General features: G+C 39.4%; 1 protein-coding gene across 1 annotated transcript in view; it reads right to left on the bottom strand.

The window, feature by feature from the left end:
- The window catches only part of LOC137296866 (platelet endothelial aggregation receptor 1-like), a 30,417-nt gene extending 13,712 nt beyond the window's left edge, over nt 1-16,705 (bottom strand). The window contains exons 1-6 of the mRNA XM_067828743.1: nt 16,610-16,705; nt 6,795-6,860; nt 6,516-6,635; nt 6,215-6,436; nt 3,773-3,958; nt 3,151-3,288 (exon numbers count right to left, since the gene is read on the bottom strand). Of these exons, the coding sequence (XP_067684844.1) occupies nt 3,151-3,288; nt 3,773-3,958; nt 6,215-6,436; nt 6,516-6,635; nt 6,795-6,858 (730 nt within the window). The 5' untranslated portion in view covers nt 6,859-6,860; nt 16,610-16,705. The remainder of the gene's footprint in view (nt 1-3,150; nt 3,289-3,772; nt 3,959-6,214; nt 6,437-6,515; nt 6,636-6,794; nt 6,861-16,609) is intronic.
- Between the last annotated feature and the right edge of the window lie 1,129 nt (nt 16,706-17,834).

Below are 17,834 nucleotides of genomic sequence, written 5' to 3'. Positions count from 1 at the left end.
ATCATGATCTTTCCTTGTAAAACGTTTAACAGAAATAACACCTTGAGATTTGAGTTCTGCAACAATGTCATCCTCTGACATGTCAGACGGGCATTTTGAGCGATCCCGGACAATGCCTTTACACGTGTTTAGTGACTTGTGTGCAGAGACAGTGACCTCAGAATCAGCAAAGCAGTGAGCAGTAAGCAAGTTCACAGACTGCTGTTTCGTGGCAGATTCGACCAGCAGACAACCACTACGAAGACGAGTGACATTTTTCACATTACCACAAATACCCTCTATAGATTTTGAAATAACAAACGGATTGATCTTCAGTGGTGTACCGTTAGTTCCCTCCACAACCAGAAATCGTGACCAGGAGTTAGGGTTAACTGCAGGACATTCATCATCTGACGATGAAATTGTGTCTGTTTCTACGTCTCTTCGCTTATTTGTAGAACGAGAACCAGCATATTGTAGGTGTGCCATGTTGTAAAGAAGTAAATTCGACATCCCTGCTCCCCACCCGCCATCGAGTGTCAACAAGGACGACATAGCAGTGGAAACCAAACTACAACACCAGGGTTACAGGGATGTTATACTCCAGCAATTGGCACATGAAAAGCTATGAAAACAAAAAGAATAAATGTCAGGCTGGTTCGGTCCATGACATCATTCCCAAGAACCACAGATTTCAGAGGCCCATATTACCAGATTGGCCCATGAGCCACCGCCTTCTGGCATAGGACTCTAGGCAATGTAATACATCAATATATGTTTGTACATTTCAAATCAAAAGGACCAATACCCAATAAGTCAAGATATATGTGTACATTTCAGATCAAAAGGACCAATACCCAATAAGTTAAAAGTGCAAAAATAAATTCTATGCACAGGGCTTGGCGTGACCAGCCGATTGATAGAACCGGGCCAATTCTACCACCCGTCTAGGTGAAGTCAGGGCCAAAGTGGTGTGTTAGGCAATAGGAACACGGTTTACATTCTCCTATTGCCCTCAACCACCAGGATCCCTTTCTGCACCGACACAGGGCCGCAACCCACGGCTAACGGGTTGGTGGACCAAATATCCCCCCGCGTCCACAACGGGGGTGTCGGCGAGCTCTTAGCGCTACCCAGCACCCACCACGAGGAGGTGGCTCGCCACGGGTGCCCCGAACAGAGAGCAGTAGCTAGGTGGGGGTTCCGGTTTCTACTCCTACGGATCTTTTGTTGTTCAATATCAGCGTAGATACTATAAAGTCGGGTCCCACGCCGCTGGTTTCCTCGCAAGAAGAATCCTTTCTAGTGAGCTGTATCCGTGTTATGGGGAGATCGGCTATGGTTGTACCCATCAGGAGACCATTAATCTTGGTCAATCACTGACATAGAGACTGAGATCATCCCTTAAGCCTCCGATGGCTCTACAGTTTCTTAGACAGATGGCCGGAACTTAAAGTATAGAAACCGAGGAAACTTGAAGCAGCAAGGGCGAGATCAAAGTTCATCCCTGGCTACTTTCAACATCGATGAAAAGGGACTATCGACTGATGTAACACCACCCAAAATCGTCGCCGGGATACATTGCAAACCAAAGACTGTGACATCTTTGAAATCACAAACGGTAACGATGATTGCCGCTGTTAACGCAGCTGGTGGCAGTGTGCCTCTCACCTCACTTTGTATTTTCCGGTCATCGTATGAGAGATGAGCTGTTGTCAGGAGCTACACACTGTACAGGTGGCACAGTTTCAGAGACAGGGTGACCTAATACGGAAGTATTCAGCATGTAATGAAAATGCACCTGGCCCGACATTTAAGATCACGCAGAGCCGACTCTCACGTTCTAATCGGCTATGACATTACTGTCATGGCGGCCTTGCTGAACCGACGAAGCCGAGAGATTCATTAGAAAGTACAAAGAAAGTTCTTGACTAACGTACTTTGTCTTGAATGTAATAGGAATATATATATATATGTATATATATATATATATATATATATCAGTTGTTACCATATGTACCATTAGGACACACTGTACAAACAAATGTTGCCATATGTACCATTAGGACACACTGTACAAACAAATGTACAATCTAACACAGTTTCGTAACCAGATATCGTCATCTGCCAGCAGACAAACATGACCTTCTTTCTGCCAGCAGTTGTTACCATATGTACCAATAGGACTCACTGCACAAACAAACGCACGATTTAGTACATCTTTCATAATCAGATATCGTCATCTGACTAGTTTACAGGTTGTAATGAAAAGATGTTACACCTCACACCATAAGACTCAAGTCCTCCACGAAGTAAGTAACTGTTTCCTATTGTAGAGAATAGTGGACAAAGAGGCAGGATACAAACATGAACCACAGATGTATCTCGCGTACAAACAACACAATTGTAATTACATTATGTATGACAAGTTGAAGGGCATCGTCGATTAACTGCTCATGGCAATGGTACATATACGAATATCAATGTTAGATATCTACGTAGAGTGTTTAAGCGGGAATGCAACAGTCGATATCTGTGCATTAAGAATATCTTAACATCAAATCAATTTCTTTTCTGACATTTTAAGGTTGGTTTCATTTGGAATATCTTACAATTTACCATTTCGTCAAGAATTATGTAAATTTGTTTTCGAATGTCACCATCGGCAAACCTTATATCCTGAATGCAAGATACACGTATGCCCATGTGCAAGAGTAACTATTTCGTTTATATTCCACTACGCAAATGCTATTCAAGCACAATCATTGTACTCTTATTCTTGGGTCTCTAGTTAGGTGTCCCAATTGACAAATCATGGGGTAAAAACGCCATAGTTATTGTCTCATTTGCGACATGTGCATGCTACCGTTATGTCTGTCATTGTCTTATCACCTAACTAAACCAGCGAGATCCCAAATGCCGTTAGATCAGTGTTCGGGTAAGTGACACCTCTCCACTATAAAGATAGTGTAGTGTCAGTGCTTTTAGCACTCAGATGTTATGGCTAAAGACCAGTGTCCTGCTAGTATTGATCATGCTTGTGTCTTTCAGTTTTAACACAGTATTCACAATATGCATGGTGTCAATTCACTGATATGCATATACAGAAAAAATAGTATTACCTATTTACCTGTTATGTGTGCGGTCCTTATACAAAGTTTCATGCCATACCTGTTTGGCAGTCGGTACCATTGTATCCAGGAAAACATCCACTAGAACAGTGACCGGTGATCTTGTCACACACATCAGTACTGTTAAGGCACCGGCACTGTTTGTCACATTCTTTAGAAAACCACCCATTACTGCAAACTGAACAGCATTGAACAATAGTCATCATTATTTCGTAATATAGAAAAAAAAACACTGCTATTGTTTGAGAAAAACTTTACTGGTGGTTGGGTGACTGTGTAAAATAATAAAGTAAATAACTCCTGGAGATCCGGGGTGAATAGGCCTTCAGCAACCCATGCTCACCATAAGGGGCGACTATGCCAGTCGTAAGAAGCGACTAACGGGATCAGGTGGTCAGGCTCGCTGACTTTGCTGACAAAAGTCATCGGTTCTCAATTGCGCACGTCGATGTTCATGCTATTGATCACAGGATTGTCTGGTCCAGAGTCGATTTTTACAGGCCGCTGCCACATAGCTGAAATATTCCTGAGCGCGGCGTAAAACTAAACCCACTCACTCACTCACTCAAAATCTATCCTTGGGGTTGAATAGTAAAATCTCTGCGTCACTATCAGTTGATAGACTTTCCAAATATCAACAATCAGCTACTTTGATAACATACCAAATATCTGCACCTCACACAAGCATAGGTACTTCTGTTGACCAGGTATCCGTATAGTGACAGTGGTTCCTGTCAGTGGCTGACGGCAGGTGACGTTAGCTATAGGAGGAGGATGTTCAGTTGATGACCAGTTGTAGCACATCTGGTTGCCCACAAGTATCTCCATGCCGTTACTCCTCTCTTGGACTGTACACAAATAGATGCAGAATGTGATGAGTACTTATTGTTTTCTGTCTGTTAAATATTACATGGATAGAGATCGCGGTATGAAACATTACGATCTACTCATATTCCGTTGAACTAGTCTTGGTATGAACCATGGTAAAGCGACCTTATGACTTTAAATCCTTACGAATAAAAAACTTAACGTGTACAGAATAAAAACATATAAAGAGAATCGCATGTCGCTGTCATTTAATATAACAAACATCAACACAAATGCATGTTTTAAAGTACGAGGCTTGGCATCAGATGCATCACTTTGAGTGATAAATGTTTGAAAATCAGGTGCTAGTCAAAGGCTGTGATTAATCCACTCGCTGTTAGGTATGACATTATCAGGCGCTCAGTTTTGATTCCAGCGAAACGATACACAGATAATTTCATGTTACATTGTCAGTAACATTTGTTTTGTTGGACTCTCAGAAATTATTTTGAGGACAGATCTCCCGTTTAACCTACTTGGGCCATTTGTAACAATATTGAATACATTAGAAATAATTGGAAGTACTACAAAGGGAGTACACTTTCAACTCGTGGAATGTAATATACCAGCATTGGTAACATAGTAAGTGGTGATAATTTGTCACAATGGGCATGCTCCAAAATAGGCCCAGTTTTGATCTGCGTAGACCTATGATCTCCACACCCACTGTGATGTAACGTAAAGGCATGTGTTAGCCCACTTACGTAGTCTTAGCATTTGGAATTGCCTGTACCATAACGGATTACCCTAGGCTACTTAAAAGCATCCCAGGTTGTTTTGAAACTTCTACATATCTGCTGATATAAGACAGTAATTCCATCTGGGGCCCATGCAGTAAATCTTAAACAGAATCTGTGGAATCACGGCACTTTCACTGTACTTCGACGACAGGTTTATATAGTATATATTTATTTGGCTTGATTTATATATCTTGTTCTTGTATATACATATGTACTTTGTCATGCTGGAATAAATTACATTTTAGGTAACTGACGTCACTGATTATAGCAAGCGTCCAACAATTAACAGTACACTTTAATTTGAAATTGCTATGCCTTTTGATGTACGAGTAAAGTGCACTTTATGTAGAGTTTATTATTTAGTTTATTAGCCCTTATTTAGAGTCCATGTAATCACATTCAATCCTTAACATTAAAGAGTTCGCGTTTAATTTAAAAATGTTTGAAATGTACAAAACGGTCACAATGTCAGTGATCCCTACATTTACATTGTATGTTACTAACCTTTACTGAAAACGTGAAGTTGTTATTCTACAGTGTATGGAAAATACCCTGTATCAGCTCATTTCATCGAAATCAATGGCCACTCTTAAATGTCAGCAACACTGATAACACAGTCGATTAGCATGCCCTGTATACAATCAGCGTAAGGAGGATAGTAGAGGATCTAGAAATTGCTTTACTCGTCCTTCCACTTACATAAACCGCTCTTACTTTGGATACAGATCTTTCTGGACTGGATTCGTATCAGTGAATTTGTAGTCATTCACTTTGATTTTGAAGTGTGTCGTTAACTGTTTGGCAATTACTGGACCGATTATCTGTATTACAAGATATGTTGGCACGTTGATCGATAATCAGTTATAGTGTGGATGAAGACGGTAAATGTTACCACTTTTTTCTTGATCCTGTTCACATTTTAACATAGCAACGAACAGTTTTAAACTTCATTTTTTATTTGTGACACGTTATTGTTTAATTTGAATAAATTTGCAGTACCCATTTAACCTTATACGTTTAGTTGTAAATACACCTAAACACCTGTTAGCTTGTTTTGCCAAACCTCAAATTATATTTGCAGTCCCAACATTGAAGTCATTCGACTGCAATTTGCGTTCGTCTCACACAGTCTCATATATATTAGGCTGTCACAGATGCAGTAAATATTATCATTCCCTCAACGTTCCATTTTTGATAGCAACATATTTGCAAAATACCTTCCTGCATTGTCCCCTCTGTCGCTCATTCTGAGACCCAAACGTATAGTTTTGTTCTGTAGTATGACAGTTGTGAGTTAATATTTACCATCACCTCGACAATAAGTATGATAGTAGATACCGCAGGTAAGACCATTCAGTTTTCGGAAATTATTTCATGGGTAGCAAGGCCACCTCGCTTAATGAAAGAAGGATGGTACCAAGGGCATATAGAGTATTCTGGAGGTAATCGGAACAACAACGTGACATTAGCCCATCATGAAACAGTGTATGTACTCACGCATTTGACGAATATAGAGTCTGATGTGTTGTATCTTCTCTGGGACTGAAGTGTTCAGGTTCACAGTCCAGGTGGGATTTGACTCATTCATTGTATGAGCACATGCCTTGTGTGCGGCATCTAAGGTGACAATGCCGTCTACACCAACTCCGGCTCCATGCCGGCCTACATTATTCCACATTGTGCTAGTCTGAGTACAAGATCTCCTCAGTGCGATGTTTTCTGAAATATAGATACATAATCACAAATATCGCTGACTTGTTAACATGACACTACTTCTACCACTGTAAATTATACTCACGTTTCTGACAGTAAGAACCGAACCATCCTTCCTGACATCTGTCTGGATCATCGATCTGGCTACAGGGAGTAGAGGGGAACACGGCACAGGCATCAGCGGTGTTACAATGACACTCCGCATCTGTTTAAAAAGAGGTACCTCCCTTTGGCTGATTATTATTACTACTTCAAATATTTCCATTTCAGTGAAAATACTTATGGGGTTTGTAGATGAAAATATTTGTTAATCCACATAGAATATTACATCACATGTTTCACATCGTCTGAATAAAGTTCCTACCAGTTACTGTCGCGGTGACACAGACAAGAAGTAGTCCCATCCAGAATGAACACATGAACTTCATACCTAAATGAAGAGACAAGGAATAACAACCTTCCATTATTCCAATCACATAAACAGCGAATCTGAATGTATCTTATAGTATATGTATTTAAGCACGCGTCGAACTCGGCATCACTTGACAGGCTGAAAACCTTCATTGGTGAATGATGCTCTATGCTTTAAGTAAAGGAGTCAAAATACTTCCACCATGAAAAGTCCTTTTATACCGTTATACTGCCATATTGCAATGGATAGAGTGGGGCTAGATTGATGTATACGCGATAACGTCCCCCGTTATTTGTGAGTGGATTGATTGAGCTCCATTCTTGATGACAGTTTTTAATTTTTTCACCACCAGTCTTAGCTGTATTCTGGAACTGAACCCTGTTATACCGTGGTTGCGTCACAGGCGCTCAGCACATTAGAAGCTACGGGCTTTAAGGCGAGTTGTGCTCAATACTTATTTTGAAAAAAAAATAACACGAAATATTTCCATAATTAAATATAATTTTACCACACATACCAGAATGTAAATTACAGTTTGGATGTAGAATGGGGCTCCGTTGCAGCACTTGTGATACACGTCGACAGTTGTGTAAGAAGTGCCCGTGAAATCGTTTCAATGGAACAGTTTCTAAGCTGTTTCAAATTTGGCAGAGGTTAAGGAAGTTGCCCCACAGAGAAACCATTATGCAAAACTGTTAACAATATCTGCCGTAATTAGTTGATATTTCCCTGCAAGGTGTAAAAAGTACTTTGTATCTGTTTAAGTAACTCAAGGGGAACAGCATCTTGTGTTTTAATAATTGGTTGATTGCCATGTTTGTATGATGTTTACGTTCGTGTTTAATCATATTCAGGTATATTCTGTTAATGTATAACTAAGTTGGAAAATATGTGGACAGTATGATATGAACTGTATGTATTCATATTTTACGCAATTGAATGAATGTTTAAGCATTTCTGAAGACATAATTGACAAATCCTATATTGTTTAACATCCTACACCTACCGTAGTCTCCAAAATCAACACCTTTCTGATGTAATAATGTTTCTACCGGTGTTACTAGCGAGGATGTGAATGCACTTTGTGAAATAGCTGATATTTGTATAGCAGTGTTATATATATATATATATAACACTTATATATATATATATATATATATATATATATATATATATATATATATATATATATAGCACTGCTATACAAACTAAGAGATGCAACATCTTAAGCCACAAGTAACAGATTAGTAAAATGATACAAGAATCGTAATTAGTCATGCACGTACTAAGGACTGTAACATAATACATATTCAGTGAGTGAGTGAGTGAGTTATCATTTAACGTCACGTCGGCAATATTGCAGCCATATTGTGACGAGAACATGTGTGACATAAAAAGGAATATATAAGCATATTATGAAGAACCTGTCGACGAAGGACAGTAAAACCGCTAGACTATCACAGTTAGTATTTAAAACTAGCGTAGAAACCTAAAAGCTAATATTATCACTATTTGGACAGTACAATATAAAAACAGGCCATAGATCGCCAACACCCGAAGGTAGATCACCATACTAGGGACCATGGGGACTTACAGTACCTCAGCTACCTGCATGGTTCCTAGTTGGATTTACACCATCCCCTCAGCTGCTGGCGACTGTATGCAAGATTAGCCACAATTTAAAATTACACATATTCTACGACTAAAAAAGTGGAACATTAAATCTGACTTCAACTGTTTGGGATTTACGTACCCTCTCAGGAGGACAATAATTTTACGGTACTTCAACCCCCTTCGAGGATACAGCCACTAACAATCTTAGTTGCTAATTCAACTTCCAATCATAAAATATTTATCTATTTACAAGTCATGTAACAGGTCTAATTCCTTTAAAAACGCAATGATTAAATGATAACTAACATTACTAAAAAGATCCTTCATATTTCTTGATTTGAAATACTTATCCCTTGTGATGGAATATTCCACACAGTCAAGCAAGACATGCAAGCAAGCAAGCACATATTCATGTGTATATCTAGTGTGGCCAATACGACATCGTCGCATAATGACCTCTTCAAATCTTGACTGACAACCCAAGTAGGTGTATCCAATATACGGTTTTATTTCATGTAATTTGTTGATACCTACTTGGGTGTCCCACCTCTTCTGCATCAGATCATGGATGTAAGACCTAATGATTGCTTTATAATCAGTGTATGGAATAAGAAGTGGTGTCACAGATTTGTTGAGTGCTGCTTTTGCAGCAAGGTCAGCCAGTGTGTTCCCAGAAATGCCAACGTGGCTGGGTAACCAACAGAAGACGATGTCGTACTGGCCAGTAGCAAGATCATTATCTAATTCAATGATTTCAATTAAAAGTGGATGTTTACAAGAAATATTTTTAATCGCCTGAAGGCAAGAAAGAGAGTCTGAATAGATAATATATTGTTTATGTTTAGGGTGTCTTTGAATATATTTGACAGCCGTTAATATGGCTTTTGCTTCTGCAGTAAAAATAGAACTGTTATCTGGAATTCTAGAAGATATTGTTCTGGATCCAATGACAGTGGCACAAGCTACTGCACCACCGTCCTTGGAACCATCTGTAAATCAGGGTTTGTAATGACTGTATTTACTTTTTAGTTGATTATATTCTTGTTTATATTGTAATTTATTAGTTTCAGATTTTTTAAAAGAAGTTAATGTTAGGTCGACTTGTGGTCTGACTAACTGCCAAGGAGGAGAAGAAAGAAGACGGCAGGGAGCTATGTTTTCCAGCTTAATGCCGGCCGAAGAAAGAAATGGTTTAATTCTGTGTCCGAGAGGTGGAAAAAGAGAAGACTTCTTGTCGTACAAATCTTGATAAAGTGGATTGAACACACAGTTATATGCAGGGTTAGATTCATTAGAGGATAATTTAGTAATGTACTGTAAGGATAATTTTATACGACGTTGTGTAAGAGATGGCTCATCGGCCTCAACGTAAAGACTGTCAACAGGTGAAGTTCGGAAAGATCCAAGACAAAGTCTTAAACCCTGGTGATGGACCGAATCAAGAAGTTTAAGGTTGCTTTTACAGGCTCCACCGTATACGATGGAGCCGTAATCAAGTTTCGAACGGATCAATGATCGATAAAGTTGTAGGAGGGTAGCTTGGTCTCCTCCCCACTTACAATTAGAAATGACTTTCAACAAGTCAAGTGCCTTCAGGCATTTAGTCTTAAGGGATTTGATATGGGGAAGAAACGTTAAATGTGAGTCAAAAATCAATCCCAAAAACTTGGTCTCTTTAACAACTTTAATAGCAGTGCCATTTAGAAACAGTTCAGGGTCTTTATGTGGTTTATATCGTCTACAGAAGTGTATACAATTAGTTTTCGATTTAGAAAATTTTCAAGACACCATTTACTAATTTTATTTAAGCATAACTGCAGTTGCCTCTCAATAATACGCATATTTTTACCACGACCGGAAATATTAAAATCATCCACAAAAGTGATCCGTCAATCGAATCATTTAAACCTTTGGATAAACTGCTGATTTTAATGCTATATAAAGTAACAGACAAAACACTCCCTTGTGGAACACCCTGATCCTGATTATAATGTTCAGACAGGGTAGAACCCACGCGGATTTGAAATTGCCGGTCTTGTAAAAACTGTGATATGAAAAGAGGTAAACGGCCTCTCAAACCAAAATCATGCAAATCCTGTAAAATACCATGCTTCCAGGTCGTATCATAAGCTTTCTCAAGATCAAAGAAAATTGATACAGCATGCTGTTTATTAACTATAGCATTTTTAGCAAAGGATTCTAAACGTACCAAGTGATCAATGGTACTACGATTTTTCCCGAAACCACATTGAATATTTGTTATAATGTTATTGGTTTCAAGATACCAAGTTAATCTATTATTCACCATACGTTCCATGGTTTTACAGACACAACTCGTTAGAGATATTGGTCTGTAATTAGATGGATAAGTATGATCCCGGCCAGGCTTTGGAATAGGGACAACAATGGCATTACGCCATGAAGTTGGGAAATTCCCCGACGTCCATATTTGATCAAAAATTCCTAAAAGGACTTCTAAACATGATTCGGGCAAATGCTTTAGGAGCTGATAGTGAATATTATCGGTTCCTGTAGCTGTATCATGAGCTTGCTCAAGGGCAGTATAGAGCTCACGCAACGAAAATAATTCGTTATAGTCTTCACCATTGTCTGAGTTAAAATTGATTCTTTTCTTTTCCTCTTGTTTCTGATACTTTTGGAACTCAGGGACATAATTTGATGAAGATGAATGTTTGGCTAAAGTTGCGCCAAGTTTATTTGCTATGTCAGTTTTATTAGTTAATATGGTATCCCCGTCCTTCAGATGATGCACAGTAGATTTGGAACCCTTGCCCTTTATTCTTTGGACCATATTCCACACCTTTGACATTGGTGTGCGTGAATTTATTTTGGAAACATAATTTCGCCAAGACTGACGTTTACCTTGTTTAAAAGCACGTCTAGCCTTTGCGTTAGTAATTTTGACTTTGTCTAGATTATGAACTGTAGGATGTTTGCGAAAATATTTTTCGGCTTTCTTCCTACATTTTCTGGCCTGTTTATACTCGTCAGTAAACCATGGTTTACGAATATGTGGAATTGCAGAGGACATAGGAATTGTTTTGTCTGCAATGGCATTTAGTATATCCGAAAAAGACTGTATTGGATCTTCACTGTTCTCAAAAAGATCATGCTTCAAGATATAATGACCAATCAGCCCTAGCAAAGTTCCGTCTTGATACAGGTGGATCATCACCAGGGTTGATGGCTTTCAGCATGGTGGGGAAGTGATCACTCCCACATAGGTCATCATGGACCAGCCATTCGAATTCATTGTGTAAGTTGGAATCAGCTAGTGATAAATCCAGGGAAGAGTATTTTCCCGTAGCTGGATGTAAATAAGTAGCTGAGTCATCATTGAAAATACACAAATTATTATCGGAAATGAATTCCTCAAGGATTTTACCTTTATTATTAGTATGGTCACTTCCCCATAACGGATTGTGTCCGTTGAGGTCCCCCATAATAATACATGGTTTGGTTAGCTGATCATTTAGACTTTGAAGATCTGACTGACAAATATTGGAAGATGGAGGGATATACATACTGCAAAATGTCAAAGCAATGTGTAAAGTCAAGCGAACAGCAACTGCTTGAAGGTTTGTTTTTAGAGTAACAGGGCTATGTATTACGCTCTGATAAACGAGAATAGAAGCACCTCCAGTAGCCCGATCTCCCGGAGGAGATAAAGCTGTACTGTCTCAAATTCAAGGTATCTGTATTTTTAAGATATGTCTCTTGGAGACAAAGCGTAGATGGCTGAAAGTCCTGTATCAGCAATTGTACCTCGTTGAAATTAGTTTTTAGTCCTCTACAATTCCATTGCAATAGATTGGACTGGTTCATGGTGGCTCAGTTGGTGATCTTCCACGCGAATGTGTGGAGGGTAAATTCCTCCTGCTGTCCTGTGAGGACAGAGTGATATCCATCTCCAGAGGCCCAAAAGAGTTTTCTACAGGAACTTCTGAAGATGAAGAGATGATGGGAATTGATTTCCTATTTAATTTTTTTCCTTTCTGTTTTTGACTGTCAGTCTGTTTATCATACGATTGTGATTTGGGCTCAGGCTGTCTCTCAGTCTGTGATCCAGATGTAGATTGAGTTACTGGGGAAGATGGTTTTGCAACTGAGGATAAGGTAATGGGTTTTGCAGACTTAACCCATGTCAGGTCTGTCTGACAACTTACAGGAGATGTCATAACAGCGTGAGTGACGGCAGCAGAGTAGGTCTTATTTAATGGAGGTGTGGTTTCAGCTGTCAACAGTTTTTTTTTGCGTCAAAGTATGAAATATTCCTTTCACATTTAAGTTTCATTATTTTGGACTCCTTTTGCCAAACAGGACAAGATTTTGATGTAGCAGCATGAGATCCAGAACAGTTTGCGCATTTGAACTCATTGTTGCAGTCTGTATTATCATGTTGTTCACCACAACGATGACATACAGCCGAACCACGACAAGAACTAACCCCATGACCGAACTTCTGACATTTAAAGCAGCGAAGTGGGCTGGGGACATACACGTCCACTCCAATATTGAAATACCCTGCTTTGATTGAAGGTGGTAAGGATGCACGAGCAAACGTCAAGAGATACGTATTAGTATTGACACTGATTCCTTCTTTCTTGACGGTGAACCGTTTTACAGCTGTGACTCCCTGATCATGAAGTTCAGTTACTATGTCTTGTTCTGACATGTCAGACAGGCAGCGAGCCCTGTCCCGAACAATGCCCCGGCAGGAATTTAATGTTCTGTGCACGGACACAGCAACATCAATATTGGCAAATGTTTTGATAGATAAAAGATTTAGATTTAGAGATTGCTGTCTCCGTGCTCATTCCACCAGAAGTGAACCACTACTAAGACGGGTGACATTGCGAACCTCTCCACAAATACCTGAAACAGCCTTAGAAATGGCAAAGGGGTTTAATTTAATAGGAAGATTGTCTGTTGCCTCAATCACTAAGAAACGTGCCCAGTTATCAGCATTGGAAGAAACACTTCTTGTTGATTCATCAATATTTTCAATTCGTCGCTTTTTTCATTTCGCCAAGAACCAGATGATTGGGGATCCATGATTGAAGGAAAAAATTCAGCATCCCTACTCCCCACCCACCATGGAGTGTCAACAACATGTCAAATAGCATCGGATCTCCAAGATGCCGACACCAGGGATACAGGGGTGCTATACTCCGGCAACTATGACACAAATAGCAACATTTGTATACCAAATAAATTGCCAGGGTGGTTCTACCCGTGACAAATGATTGGACACATATTGAACTTGGAGGTCAACATTGCCAGATTGGCCCATGAGCCACCGCCTTCTGGCATAGGACTCTAGGCATTAAATATGTTAATATTTTGGAAATGAAAACTCGAAATGGCCAAGACCCAATAAGTAGTTGAGTGTGCAAAAAACTTTTACTATGCACAGGGCATGGCGTGACCAGCCGATTGATAGAACCGGACCAGTTCTACCACCCGTCTAGGCGAAGTCAGGGCCAAAGTAGTGTGTTAGGCAACAGGAACACGGCTTCAAGCTCCTATTGCCCTCAACCACCAGGATCCCTTCCTCCGCCGACACAGGGCCGCAACCCACGGCTAACGGGTTGGTGGACCAAATATCCCCCCGGGTCCACTACGGGGGTGTCGACGAGCTCTTGGCGTTACCCAGCACCCACCACGAGGAGGTGGCTCGCCATGGGTGCCTAATACATATTCAGTCTTTCCCTAGCTGATGTCAGCTATTTCACAAAGTGCATATACATACATACATACATACATACATACATACATACATACATACATACATACATACATACATACATACATACATACATACATACATACATACATACATACATACATACATACATACATACATACATACATACATACATGGGCTCGTGGGCTAGTGCATGCCTCCATCAAAGGACTGAAAGCCTTGTTACATAATCACAAGCAATATATTTTTAATAAAACATCTTGCAGTTAAAGACAAACCATATTGTTGAGAGTGCTTACGATTACACTGGGAACAGACTGCGAGAAAGGGAATGTTAAAGATTTACAACCAAGGTTGGTAATGGGAATTTACATCAGACATACGCACCAGACACTGTATTCATATGTGGAATCGAACACGTATCATCAGTGCGACCAGTCATGTTGCTACTGAATCTCCAGAAATGTAGAAAGGTTGCAGTTACAGGACGGGTATATCGCCATTACTGCCACCTCCCCAAAGTGTAGCATATGTAATCCAGAAATAGTGGTTTTGTAGACACTGAGATTTGTCGAGGATTCACTCACATTACAGCTGCGCCAGTAACAGGGTTTCTTGGGTATTGTCAAATACATTTACCCTGGGTAGTACAACTGCTGTTTCTGCGTGGACTGGTCATATCTGGAAGAATTTTATTATTTGAGAAGAACAAAATGCTGTGTATAAATATTCTCCATATTGGCCCAGACACATATGGTATACACCGTTCTGATTACAGTGATGTTTCAATAAGGAGTCTTGTAAGCTCCGCAAGGATGATTAACAGGGTACACAATCAGATTCCATCAGGCCTTTAGAATAAGCAAACATCGAAAGTGCGATATGAATGAATAGATTTGATATGTTGTTTCCACTCACACGTACTGACAATACATGTAAATAGCTCTGTTCACTCCTTAACTCTCATTGTTTAATTTAAGAGACGATAAACCTCGAGAGCTACATAAACACTGAATGCAGAGGAGGATCATTTCTTAAACCTCACTAAAACCGAATTGTGGAAGAACACCCTTTAACGGGCAATAAAAATATAATCATGGGTCAACCCTTTTCTACGTTCACTACAAATTAAATCATGGATAGAATCACTTCTTAACGTTCGAAGCAAATAATTGTTTAATCATTGCTTTTTGGTGTAACAGTTCGTCGCTTTGATACTTATCTGTGGGAATACACATGCTAGAATAGTCACAACTGGCATGATTTCATAAGTTGTACAGCTCGGCAATGATAACTGTGAACGACTGAGTCCTTCGTGAGTGTTCTGCGTATGTCGTCACAGCTGCTTCACTGGTAACATCACGTCTCACTCACTCACTCATTTACTCACTCAGACCTAAAGAGCTCGAGAGGCTTTAAGTACAAGTACCAACATTACGCACAAAGACGTTTGACGAGAGAGCCCTTGAATCTGCCGGACCATGCTTGATGAATGACCTGCCAGTCCATATGAAATCCCTGACCAATGTCAATGGATTCAAATCAAAACTCAAGACACCTTTGTCTTTTCAACTTAGCCCTAGATAAGTGAAATTCGTTTTCTCAGACAGCGCTTTGCAGCAGCATTCTCCTTGATATCAGCGCTTTACAAGATAGACAGATGGATAAATAGATAAGAAGTACTGAATTTTAGTTGAATCTTTTTGTTTGTATGACAGACAAACATTTAATTTTGCCTGTCAGTCTGTAGTTCATGATTTCTTCACTTTGCATTTAACGTTTTAAATACGTTGTGTTGACTCACCATGTGGTATAATAATTGTCATCCCCAAACACACAATTTTGTCAGTCTGTCCATCATATAACGATGTTTTGTACTTCTCACGTCAGAGGACCTGTACTCATCTATCACAACCATTAACTACACATCGTGATTCATTGATTTTGGCTAACGCACCCAACTGAATATTTACAATGGAGTGAAATTAACACGTTATCTATATTCGGAGAAGCACAGTCATACATTCGGAATTAAGTTTCATTCCTACACATTACAGTGGTTAAAATGCCCTTTTGTAAAGCTGGAAAAATACATAATTGAAAACATAAGGTGAACGGCATGTATTCGTCCCCTCACTTAAAATATAGTCAACGGTGTTTCTGGGAAGCGCACATAGTAATGAATGGGAGTTTTCCAAACGCATTACATGTTTACGTCTGAATTGATATATTTCGACACGATCAAGTGTCATTGAAAGGAGATCGTGCTGTGTGCAATAGCTGTCCATAAGTCTGCGCGGTTAAATAGGACACTTAGGAAAGCATTGACAAAAACGATGTGCGGTTACCGTTAAATTATATGTGTTTTTACTCCCAAATACACACGGGATTACAAGAAATAGAGCAAACATCTGTCCGTACTTACCTCTTACATGAAGGCCTCACAATTCTGTCGTACCGTGTCTGTACACTTACACTGCACAGTAGTCGGCCACCAGGAAGTGAAAATGCTGACACAAGGAAAGGGTCATGTGACCGATGGATTGTTTACCTCACTGCGCTAATATATCATCTGTGCAAACAATGTTTGCTGATAATACGATTACAGAGAGTAGACAGAGAGACAGACAGAGAGACAGGCAGAAAGATGAGTGAGTGAGTTAATATTTATCGGCTATATTTTAGCAATAATGTGACGAGAACAACTGATAAGTATAGTATTAATCCTTATAGTTAGATATTAAAGGTCGGTTCAACTTGTAACGGTAAACTACTAGTATATCACAGATGATAAAGTAAACTTCGCATGCTATACAAAACGATTTTATTAAATAGAACAAAACAATATAAACACAGACTATAGGACGCCAACAACTGAAGGTATATCACAATACTTGGGACCATGGGGACTTACACTACTTTTGCTACCTGCATGGACCCAAGCTCGATTTACATCTCATTAGCTGTTGCCAATTTAAATACAGTTTAACATTACTTTAAAGGAACACTTAAAAATGTGGCGAGATAAGATGTATACTTGAAATACATGGACTAACATACCCTCTCGGGGGTCCAAAAATTTTACAATACCTTAACTCCCGTTGACGATACAGCCACTGAAATCTGAGTTAGGAATTGAATTTACCATAGTCTATTTATGTAATCACAACACAATTTGACGAATAATTCAGCTTCTTAAAACAAACAATATTGAAATGAAAATAAACAGTAGTAAAATACCCTTAACAGATTGTACATTGAAATACATATCCCATGTGATGGAAAAAGATATAGTTTTATGACTTGTACTGATGTTTTATTACAATGGACTACTAGAAATGGGCAGCTTCCGACATTGTGTCTATGTTGAGAATAGAATCCGGGTCTTCAGCGTGACCCTTTAAGGTGTATGCAGCGTGAACCTTTAAGGTGTATGTGGAAGCAGAATAATAGTTTTACACACGTTCGACGAAAGAGCCCAGTGGAGTGGAATGTTACGCGTTAGCTCTCACAACATAACGTGGAGGCGTGTTCATTATCGTGCCACGTCCAAAATGTGATGATCTTGGGGTTTGTTCTCCCTGTCTCATAGATGTTGCGTGAATGAATCAATATTACGTATATGCATTGATAGTTTCTGTATTCCTTAG

Source organism: Haliotis asinina, chromosome 9 (genome assembly GCF_037392515.1).
Source record: "Haliotis asinina isolate JCU_RB_2024 chromosome 9, JCU_Hal_asi_v2, whole genome shotgun sequence".
Lineage (NCBI taxonomy): Eukaryota > Metazoa > Mollusca > Gastropoda > Lepetellida > Haliotidae > Haliotis > Haliotis asinina.
Note: the sequence above shows the minus strand (reverse complement) of the source record. Positions and strands in the feature narration are given on the sequence as shown.